Raw genomic sequence first — 10,574 nt, forward strand, 5'->3', positions numbered from 1 at the left:
CTAAACTTTCAACCAAAAGCGGAAAAGCGGATAATAAAATCCATCATAAATCATTGGACAATTATTGGAAATTCTGCCGTCACTCTGCTCCACCCATCATCAGCCATCCCCCATCCCCCATCCCCCTTACCCTGCAACCTGCACCTGCAGCCGGAGCTGAACAATCGCATTTTCCACAGTGTTCCCATGGACTTTACGGCGTAATCGCATTTCGGCATTGTCGCTACTTGTGGCACAAATAAACCACCCCGCCGCTTAGCGACTCTCCGCCTCCCCGTCCCCGTCCTCGTCCCCGTCCTCGTCCTCTCTCATCAAGTGGCACAAATTACAGATCAAACATGCAGCTATACCAGGGGTACGCCAGGGAGGGGGAGGATGAGGTTTGAGGAGGGTTGGGCTGCTCCGTTGTTTTGGGTGACCATTTGTCAGGAAGGTTGACAACATTACGCTGCAAATGAAATAGCGTAATAAAAGGGTGACTTAATTTGTTTTTTTTTGTTGTTTGTCGAGCCGCACCGAAGGCACTTGGCCGTACACTGGATCGAGATGAGCTGCGAACACGTGTTTGTCTTCCAATAAAATATATATTTCTATATATTTAAAGAGCTTGGCCGTTTTATAGGCCGCCAGTCGAGGATATTGAAATTTTTGGCATTGTCAACCCCCGCCGACGACAGTTAGAACGACAATTACGCGTATCTAATAATGGAGAAGGCGAGACGGAGTCGAAAACCGGAGACCTGTAACCGGGCCGGAGCCTGGCCGGGCCGGGCCGGGGAGAGCTTAGATTTAAGTGGCTGATAATCCTTGGGCTGACGCGTGACAGGCTATTTGCTGGTATTTTATTAACAATTTGCCCAATAAAAAGGTTGTCGTTTAATCGCAGGGCATTAAACTTCCCCTTAATAAAAGGATAAGTTGACCCTTCGATAGATAATCCTTAAATAGTGCAGGACTATAGAGTTAATAAAACAATCCTAGACTCAAGCTTCCAATAGATAGTATCTCTCGATGAAGGAACTGTCTTCAGCTATCTCCAAATAATACTCTGCTGGCAGTTGTAAAACAAATCACCCAAGAACCATCTTTATAGCCATTCATCGCCCAGCTCTTCCTCAATTTGGCCACAAATCAGCGCTGAAAAGTATGCTCTAAATTTCGCTCAAGTCTCCGCTACGCACACTAATAAGTTAATCAAACTAATTGCAGCAGTTTGGTGGAGCAGCAGCCACTTGCCACAAGCTAAGCCCCGAACAAGGGGGGAAAATATTTCAGCTATAAATTCCGCAAATGCCCCACCCCCTGCCCGTCCCCCAGGCAGGCCCTAAGTATGTTGTTAGCCAGGAAAAGGGTTGTGCTATGTTGTGTTTGTTGTGTGCCACCCGTTCGTTGTGGCTCTCTGTGTCTGCGATGGAATTCAGGAGAAACGAAGCTGCTGTGACAGGAACATGTTAATTGCCACCGCTCTGCGTTGCCAGGTTAAGGATTCGGCTCTGGGCTCTGGTTGGGTCCCAGGCTCCGTTCCGTTCCGTTCCGTCTCCGGCTTAGACTTGTTTTACAAAGTTCTTAAAAATTGATGCACGTTTTGTTTCGTTTTGCTTTTTAATTAAAAGTCCAAAAGGGAAATGGAAAGGGGCGTGGAGTGTGGGTGGGCCAGAGGGTAGATGGAGTGCGTTATGGTTATGACCATTGGTCAGTTGAGCTTTTGTTAAGCTCTCTAAATTGGCTAAAGAGCTTGGGACTCTTTTGACATTGGCGGTGACTTGGCAACAATCCGAGTGCGGATGGATCCAGGATGTGGGGCAGTGGAATGGGAATGGGAATGGGCAGGGGCTGGACGGAAGGACAAATCGTGTGCATTGTGTGTTACATAGGATGTGACTTTATTCATTAGTCCAGTTTTATCCTCTGCCTGTGGTAGAGACAGAGGCGCAAACTTACGACAAAACACACACAAAGGTACAAATGTGGGAGAACCAAAAAAAAAAACAAAAAAATACGAGTTTTTGTGCTTCTGGTGCTTGGATTACAAGACTTTGGTACATCTAGATGCTAGACTTTTTAGTGTAATGCATTTCTTATTCCATTATAGACATTAATCCAAACGAACTAACAATTAAACGCTTTTTAATGATACTTTTGAAGGCAAGTATTCATTTCACATTGGTGAGAAATTAGGAATAAGCCTGGTTACCTTTTAAAACCATCCAATAACCGTATGGATAATGGTTTCAGTATTCAAGGAATATGCATTAATTACTTAAAGACTACATAAAGTTAAAATAACTGAAAATATTCACTTCTCACTGAATAAGGACTGAGTTCTTGTGCAACTACTATAATAATTTGTGCCTCATCATCTTAAAGTACTACCCGTATTATATCATCTGTAGAGATGAAATAATTCAACAGTTTACTCTGTTTTCTTCCCTTCTTCTACAGCATCCTTCTAAGATTTGATTATACTTAATACTAATCTACATGCTACTCCGGTGGATTCTCTCCTCCTTCTGCAGCAACCGTCTGAGTTTTGGTTTCCCTTCTCCTACAGCACCCTTCTAATATTTGATCATACTTAATCCTAGTCTACACCGTTCTCTGATGTATTCACATCTCCTTCTGCGGCACACGGCTGAGTTTTGATCAATCCACTTCCAAAATAGGCTGTCAGAGCCACCAGACGCGTGTCCAGATAGTTGTGCTCCACCTCGCACTGCTGTCCTACGCCGCTGAGGGCAATCACCTGGCTCATGCTGGCATTGCGGGGCAGAAAGAAACTGACGTTGTCGGCGAGGCGACGGCCCAGCTGCATGAGATGGCTGGCGCCCACTGGCAGTAGACTCTCTTCGATGTCAAAGGTGGCCAGTTTCTGGTAGCTGGGACCGCCCCAGGGCGGACTGAAGAACACCACGTCCGGACGGAGCCTGGTGCTGGGCGCGAACTGCAGGAAGTCCGCGTGAATGAACTCGATCTTATCAGCCACACCGTAGATGGTAGCATTGTGCTTGGCCATCGCCAGCTTCTCTGCATCGATGTCCACGGCAATGACCCGGCCGCAGGTGAGGGCGAACTGGATAGCATTGCCGCCGCAGCCACAGAAGGCGTCGAGGATTACGTCGCAGGCTACACGACGGGCTGTCTGCTTGGCAATCTTCTCCGGTGTCACCGAAAACCAGCTCTCGCGGTCCAAGCGAATGCCCATGTCGAAGCGGGAGAACAGGGAGAAGCGCTTCAGCCAGTACTTGAACAGCTTGCTCTTATTCTCCTTCATGAAGTCTGGCATCTGATCCACGCTTGGGTTGGGTTTCTTCTTCTTTGGCTTTTTCTTTTTGATGAAACCACTCTGCACGCCGTGCAGGGGTTCTGGTTCCTCCTCGCTGGTCATGTTGTCCGAGTCGCCGTAACTACTGAAATACTGCTCAACCACAGACTCTGCTTTTGGCTTGCGCCGTATGGAGTGGCTGCCCTGGGCGCCAAAGGCTGCTGGGAGGCCGAGAAGTCTACGCTGCTCCTCCTCTTCAATATCTTCGGGGTCGTCGTTGGCCAAATAGGGTTCTTTCACATCGATCTTTTTCTTTCGCTTATACCTCGGCTGGTTTCCGCTTACGTCTAGCTGCACCAGCTCTTGCTCAATCTCCTCAAGATCCTCTGTATTGATGGAACCAAAAGATTTCAACAGCTCGTGCTGATAGTTCTCAAAGGCACAGCTAAATATGTGCCAAAAGCGAGCACCCAGGTCTTTGGCATGCTCCTCCCAGAGCGCCTGCCAATATATTTTCTCCGCCTCGTCACGGACGTCGACGATCTCCTTGAATTCGGGAAACCTCTTGTTCCACTTCTCCTCCAGCAGCTGGTGGCCCTCGCGCTGCCAGAAATCCAGCCAACTCTCCTCCTGTATGCTGGTCCAGGTGCTGCTCAGATCGAAAGGCGGGCCATCCGTGTGTCTAGCCTCAAAGAGCTGTGTGAATATGTAGAATTGTGGATTGGTGTGCGATGATGTCAGGTAGTGTGTATTCATCTCACTGGCTGTCGTGGAGACTCAGTTGTTTGATCTGCAGCCTGCGGTCTATGAGCTCTTCGAAACTTTCGACGGGCTGTGCGAACCACACGTCGATAGCCGGTATGTGAGTCTTATGCAGCTCTTCCAGATAATTCTTGCGGGCAGCCTCGTCGTCGCCCATAGCCTGCAACAAGTTAAACACACCGCCTGTCGTCAGTGTGGGACTGTTGGGGAACTGTACACAGCACAGCACCACCTCGCCTCGCACAATGCAATAGCAGCCGCTGCTCAGGTTCAGTTCGCTGGCCTTGGTGATGTCCAGGCCCAGCAGCAGCACGGACAGAATGCCTTCGGGCAATGAACCCTCCCTGAAATTGTGCAATTACGAAGTCTCAACAGATTCACGGCTAAAGAATGCATTATCTTACTCTGGCAAACTCTTTACACGCACGTTTTCGAGCCCGTATTTATCCGACACCACGGTGAGTCGTCCTATAACTGCGCACTTGCCGTAGTGGAGCTTCAGGTAGTTGGGTTCCAGCGCCAATTCCTCAACCAACAGGGTTTCAAAGAAATCAATATATGGCGGCGACGATCTACCTTCTTTGCGTTCTTGGCTCATTACTTTGGCCAAAACTCTAGCTCAAGAAAATAAAATGAGCGCGATTTGTATTTTATTAAATGTGTGGGCGAGCCAGTGTTGTGCAGGAACAAAATGCAACAAAGTTGCCATATCAATAGAGAGCGATGAATGGCTGTGACAGTTGTTATCGTTCTACGCCCATCACTAAGTGTTTTTCGAGCAAAAAAAAAGCGGCATTTCTCAAATTTTCATTAAAAAGTACAACTTTTCTATTAAATAATATCAGAAAATGTCGTTTATGAACCCCGTGGACATGGTGGATGAGGATGCCGCCGACCTGCAGTTCCCCAAAGGTAATATACACAACTGCAACTAATCGCATTCCCAAATTACAAGTGAAACTAGTAGTAGGTCTAAATGCTAGTACTAGGGTGGGCGCCCCTCACACATGTTTACCCAATTGAATGACCTTTTTTAGACAAACTCATAGCCGATCAGGTCCAGCGTTCGACGGTGAAGTTTCAACGTGCCCGCCCAGATGACCAGACCAAGTGCACCACAGTCTTCTACCAGGCAAATGCTCTGCACAGGCAACTGGATCAACTGGAGGAAAGGGCGCGCGATCAGAGTAGCAACTGTAGTGTCCCTCCTGCCGACGCCGGTGGCCCCAGCTGTGCCACGTGCCGCTGCCACCTTAGCGAGCCTTACATCAAATGCTCAGAGTGCCTTGACACGTTGCTGTGCCTGCAGTGCTTTTCCCGAGGCCGCGAGATAGCCACGCATCGCAACTGCCACGCCTATATCATAGTACGCGGCGACATCCGCGTGTTTGCCAACGAGCCCGACTGGACAGCACAGGACGAGCGTGTCCTGCTGCAAACGCTGCGTACGCAGGGCTATGGAAACTGGGAGGCGGTCTCGCATGCTCTGGACCAGCGTCACAGCACGGCAGAGATTCGTCGTCACTACCACGACTGCTACTTTGGGGGGATCTTTGAGCGTCTGCTGGGACTGCAGCACTCGCGGCAGAGCTACCTGCCAGAGCGGATGCCGTATGTGTTCAAGATGCGCAGCCTGGACCCGCCGCGTCACGATGACATCGCCTCCATGCAGTTCAAGCTTAGTGCAGGCTATCGCTGTGCGCGCGGCGACTTTGATACGCCCTACGACACGTCCGCCGAGAGCCTTCTCTCCATTATGGTGGCGCAGGAGAGTTTCAGCAACGATGATCAGCATGAGGAAAGCAGCGCAGAAAGAGAGCTGACCGAGGTGCTGCAGCTGGGACTGTGGCGTGCATACAACAATCGCTTGAGGTAAGCAAATCCTACCTGTTTAACTAAGATCTGATAATAATGCCGCCCCCATCTCCCAGAGAACGGAGGCGTCGCTACAATATCATGCGTCAACACGGTCTCATCATGCCCAATCGCACTGTCAGCTGGATCTCCAAATATGTGCACGCGTTCAGTAGCGATGCCAGCTGCATGCGTTTTCTGGGCTTCATGCAGCTGTGCGAACCCATGCATTTCGATATGCTGGTGGAGTCGCTGCGGTACTTTCGCGAACTGCACAACCGTCTGTACAAACTGTACGATCTGCGCCAGCAGGGTATCCGCACATTGTCCGGTGGGGCACGATACGCACGCCTGCTCAGCCAGCGCCAGGAGTCACAGCGAGAGTACGCCAGACAAAGGCAGATCAATGCGCTCGACTTGCAGCAAATAGTGCAGAACTGCAGGAACTTTGGAAACGCTGAACAGTTGTCCGCGGGTCTCGGGTCCAAGATCTATCAGAATACGCGCCGGAAGGCCAGTCCTATGGAGGTTGGAGGTAACTAACGGACATATGGGGTGTTATTACGATATAAAACTCTTATTTATCCTTCAGATCTTCCTGGCTACTCGAAGTTGGACGATGACGAGCGCAAGCTTTGCAGTGTGGTCCGTCTGGTGCCACAGTCATATCTGGACTTCAAGAATCAACTCATCTCGGAGCATGCGAAGCTTGGGCATCTACGTCTGGCTGATGCGCGGCGTCTGATCAAAATCGACGTGAACAAGACGCGTCAGATCTATGATTTCCTGCTGGAACATGGCCACATCAGCAGGCCCCCGTCCTATGGCTAGCCCTTAGTTCTTCCCCAATGTTTCACTTGTAAATTGGCCAACCAACAATGCATCTCTTCATTGCCATTCAATGTCCTAACGAACTCCATGGTGTTGGCTATTTTCAGAGTTTGAGAATGCCGAAACGCTGCTAATATCGGAGGTGCATATGCTGCTCGACCATCGTAAGCGACAAAACGAATCTGCCGACGAGGAGCAGGAGTTCTCCGAGGTGTTCATGAAAACCTATGCCTACACGGACAGTTTTCGCAAGTTCAAGAACAAGGAGACCATCATGTCCGTTCGCAGGTAGACTATTAAAAAATACAACAAGTGTTTTTATTATATTATATCCTATTGTATATTCCCAGCTTGCTAATGCAAAAGAAACTGCACAAATTCGAGCTGGCTGCCTTGGGTAATCTTTGCCCGGAGGCGCCCGAGGAGGCCAAGGCATTGATACCGTCGCTGGAGGGTCGTTTCGAGGATGAGGAGCTACGCCAAATATTGGACGATATCGGCACTAAACGCAGCTTGCAATACTAATCCGTACTAATTAACTAATTAACAATAGAATAATTATTCATAAAAATGTTCTAAAAAATAAAATCCTACCGCCAAAAAAAACTGCCCAAATCCCACCACTAGCTGCAGCTATCGATAACAGCAATCGAAATCTGCTTCTGTTTTGGTTATTATTTTCTTTCAAACGTTTTTAATTGAAACAAACCACACAGCGCAGATTCCAGAATGAACAAAGACAACTCCAGCATGAACATGGATCCCCAGCTGGCCTTGCGCCTGCTGGCGGATGGCGCAGTCCTGGTCATAGCCGGCGTACCAGTGGGCACAGAATTTGGCATTGATTTGTGCGCCTACACGATTGGACCGGAATTCAGAGGCGTGAAGATGATACCGCCTGGCGTCCACTATGTTTGGTGTGCCTCCCAGGGACTCTATGGAGATGCGGCACCGCGTGTCGGATTTGTACACTTCTTTCATCCCAACGAGATTCTTGTGCGCGAGTGGGACAACGACCTGGAGGAGCTTCGACCGCGACAGATTGCCGAGCCAGAGGTGGAGCGGGAACGTATACGAAAGAACCTGGTCCAGCTGGAGAAGATGCTGGCTGCCTACGACTACCGCCATGTCTGCGCGTGGAAGGATCTCACAGGCAGCGTGACAGAGCCGTGCGTGGATCGTTGCCGCCCAACATTGGGCACCATACGCACCAACGTTGAGCTCCAGTCCTGCCCAGATGCCGACAGGCCACGAGGGGAGCCAGGAGCCGCATCCAGTAGCGGCAGCAAGCGCAATGCTGCCGTCAGGCTGCTCCTGGACGAGAGCGAACTCCTGCCCAACCTCAAGCCCGTGGAGGGAACAGCACCGCGCTTCAGTGCGTTACCGCTACGCGTCCCACACGATTCCCTGCCGGCGGATGTGTCACGTCACGCCATGGACTGCATTGCAGCTGTGGATGACCTGATCGACAGATTCGGTTCTTCCGATGCCCTGATCGAGGAGCTGCAGCTGGCTTACGTGTTCTTTCTGGTCGGCTACTCGGTGGAGTCGCTGGCCCACTGGCGCAAGCTGCTTGGCCTGCTGGCCCACTCGGAAGCGGCGGTGTCGAAGCACAAACTAACCTACATGAAGTACAGCGAGGTTCTGGCACATCAGCTCCCCTACCTTCCGGAGGAACTGATGGTGCCCAGCCCCCACAACAGCGTTTTTAAGGATGTGCGAGAGCTTCTGGTGAATCTGCACGAGGGCGGTCTGAGCGTCAGTGCCGAGCGTCTGAGGAAGCGGCTTGAGAATAAGCTGGGTTGGTATTTTGAGGGACTGCTCGACGAAGACCCCGAGGACCAACCACTGATCATAGAACTCCCTGAGGCCCAGGAATCTCCCATTGGCATGTAAACGTCTTTTGTAAGCCTATATTTGCAATATACGGACTGAAATTTGATTGATTTGGTTTTAGCGCAGCGAGTGCTGGGTTCGCAGATAATTCCACAGATCCCGGGCCGTGCGGATGCTGACCATGAACTGGCACAGCTTCGTCTCGATCAGGCAGAGTATGATGAACTTGGCGCGCTTGTCCTTGAGCAGTGACTGCAACAGAGTTTCAGCAGGCGAGGAATAGGCTTAAAATTGGGGCTTACTCAAGCAACACTCACCTCCTCGTTGTTCTCGGGACCTTGGTCCACCACAGACCACAAATCCTCCGACTCCAGATAGGCCCGCACCGTCATCGACCAGGCCTTATAGTTGTCCAAACCTTTGAGCTTCTCGATTTGCAGTTGCAGTGCCATCTCCGAGACTCGAGCAACGTTTCACAACTAAATCGCTGGCCTGGCCTGGCTTGGACTCTCTCTGCCCGTGTCTTTTTCCCATTTTCTGTATAGATTTTCAAATATAGATATCTAAGCATTTGTATTTCCATTGTGCGCCGCAGTGCATGCAAAACAATGGCCACTAGACCCACATTTGTTGTTGCTTCCGGGCCAATGAAAGTGCTGGCCAAATGACATTGAGCTTAAGTGGACACTTGTGATTTGACGCAGAGGCGTCGTAGTCGTTCTTTTCTGATTTTTCTGTTGTCCCACAGTTAGCTGGATAAAATTCAACCATTCATAGCAAATTTTTCTGCGCTGCACATTGGGAAAATCTTAACAATCTACCAAAAGAGCTTAATTTTTGAAATTTCAAATATTTTGTTTGGCTGTATCCATTGAGAATTATTTCAGGACTTATGTTCTTTTTTGGGATAGATAGTAAACAAATTCCACGCGCTCTTTCAGTTGCGCAGATTTCTAAAATTGTTCTTCCTGTTATATTAGTAATTCCACTGTGCGCTGCCGCCATTTTATCAGCACGGTGCGGACGGTCTGAGGTGGCGCCAAAGGTGTACAAGAGTTCAGTACGCCGTGACGTCACACAGACATGCCTATGTCGAGCACAACAGTTCGATTTAGCGTGACGTCACACAAATCTTTCACCTCAAACAATGTGTGGCGGCACGCAGTCGAATCTGTTGGTCGATAGTGCAATGTGGAATGCAGTTTTTCCGTAAAGTTTACGGAAAATAAAAAGCAGTCGCCGATTTTGTTAACCTTCAGCAGTGCCCCTCGGAAGCAATCAAAATCATATATTTGAAAACTTTCGGGGCTGATAGAACCAAGTATCTGTTCATCATATCTCACTCGCCTTGATTGGACACCGCACCCTACTTCCGCTCCCCATCCACCGCGCCAGCAGATATCCAAAATTCAATTAATAATAAATTGTGATGCCCAGTGGTTGTTGTTTTTTTTTAATGATTTTTATTTGAAATGAATACGAATGTCAGTTTAGCTGCTGGTTGTTTCTGTTGTTGCTGTTCCGTTCAAGAATTTTAGCTGTAGTTGTTCTTGTTGCTGCCTGATTTATGCTTAATTAAGTTTTTGCACAGACTTTTCTCTTTAGCGACTGCGAAATATTTGCTGTGTAGTCTACTTCCCGCTCGCTCCCAGACTTTCTGCGCGCCTCATTTATCATAAAATGAACTGTGAAAAAGCTCGTGCGAAAACATTTCCTCTAGCTTTTCTTGGTTTGGTATTGGTATTGCCATTTGTTAAGCACGCAAAAACAACCCACAGATAATGCTGGTTTTTTGTTCTTTTCGTTTTTTGGCTAAATAAAATGATATTTCATCTGTTTCGGCTTTACTGTTTAAATGCAGACATTGTGTCGCCTGAGGGGAGCAGGAGTGGAGTGGAGTGGGCTGGATAGGTGTATGGTGAGGGGGGGGCTGTTTGGGACTCTTTGAAAAATTCGAAATCTCTACAAATTACATAAGTGGTAGGGCATAGAAAATATACAAGTATATATGTATGTATACAATATATAT

At 48.9% G+C, this 10,574-nt stretch overlaps 4 protein-coding genes across 7 annotated transcripts; 2 read left to right on the forward strand and 2 right to left on the reverse strand.

Moving 5' to 3' along the window:
* Nucleotides 1-1,859: 1,859 nt before the first annotated feature.
* Nucleotides 1,860-4,049, reverse strand: Tgs1 (Trimethylguanosine synthase 1). The gene has a single exon (XM_001359161.4). It carries the CDS (start codon nucleotides 4,016-4,018, stop codon nucleotides 2,582-2,584), a length of 1,437 nt encoding a protein of 478 aa, XP_001359198.3. The 5' UTR covers nucleotides 4,019-4,049; the 3' UTR covers nucleotides 1,860-2,581.
* moi (modigliani) lies at nucleotides 3,817-4,726 on the reverse strand. Its single transcript, XM_002137632.3, has 3 exons — nucleotides 4,429-4,726; nucleotides 4,024-4,368; nucleotides 3,817-3,958 (listed from the first exon to the last, which is right to left on the reverse strand). The coding sequence occupies exons 1-3, from the start codon at nucleotides 4,620-4,622 to the stop codon at nucleotides 3,916-3,918; spliced, it is 582 nt and encodes a 193-aa protein (XP_002137668.3). The 5' UTR covers nucleotides 4,623-4,726; the 3' UTR covers nucleotides 3,817-3,915.
* Nucleotides 4,727-4,742: 16 nt separating this feature from the next.
* Nucleotides 4,743-7,314, forward strand: LOC4802237 (DNA-directed RNA polymerase II subunit Rpb4). 2 transcript variants are annotated; one of them, XM_001359162.5, is made up of 5 exons: nucleotides 4,743-4,936; nucleotides 5,062-5,896; nucleotides 5,956-6,413; nucleotides 6,471-6,737; nucleotides 6,817-6,948. In XM_001359162.5, the coding sequence occupies exons 1-4, from the start codon at nucleotides 4,873-4,875 to the stop codon at nucleotides 6,707-6,709; spliced, it is 1,596 nt and encodes a 531-aa protein (XP_001359199.4). In that variant the 5' UTR covers nucleotides 4,743-4,872; the 3' UTR covers nucleotides 6,710-6,737; nucleotides 6,817-6,948. The 2 variants fall into 2 exon arrangements, with proteins under 2 accessions (XP_001359199.4, XP_015037690.1); XM_015182204.2 differs by lacking the exons at nucleotides 5,062-5,896; nucleotides 5,956-6,413; nucleotides 6,471-6,737 and adding an exon at nucleotides 7,060-7,314 and having other exon boundaries at nucleotides 4,770-4,936; nucleotides 6,817-6,997.
* Nucleotides 7,315-7,357: 43 nt separating this feature from the next.
* On the forward strand, nucleotides 7,358-9,121 carry LOC4802239 (protein AAR2 homolog). Of its 3 annotated transcripts, none has more exons than XM_015182205.2 (2): nucleotides 7,358-8,601; nucleotides 8,672-9,121. In XM_015182205.2, exons 1-2 carry the CDS (start codon nucleotides 7,439-7,441, stop codon nucleotides 8,691-8,693), a joined length of 1,185 nt encoding a protein of 394 aa, XP_015037691.1. In that variant the 5' UTR covers nucleotides 7,358-7,438; the 3' UTR covers nucleotides 8,694-9,121. The 3 variants fall into 3 exon arrangements, with proteins under 3 accessions (XP_015037691.1, XP_033241693.1, XP_001359200.2); XM_033385802.1 differs by having other exon boundaries at nucleotides 7,359-8,614; nucleotides 8,667-9,121; XM_001359163.5 differs by having other exon boundaries at nucleotides 7,359-8,614.
* Nucleotides 9,122-10,574: the final 1,453 nt, after the last annotated feature.

Source organism: Drosophila pseudoobscura, chromosome 2 (genome assembly GCF_009870125.1).
Source record: "Drosophila pseudoobscura strain MV-25-SWS-2005 chromosome 2, UCI_Dpse_MV25, whole genome shotgun sequence".
Lineage (NCBI taxonomy): Eukaryota > Metazoa > Arthropoda > Insecta > Diptera > Drosophilidae > Drosophila > Drosophila pseudoobscura.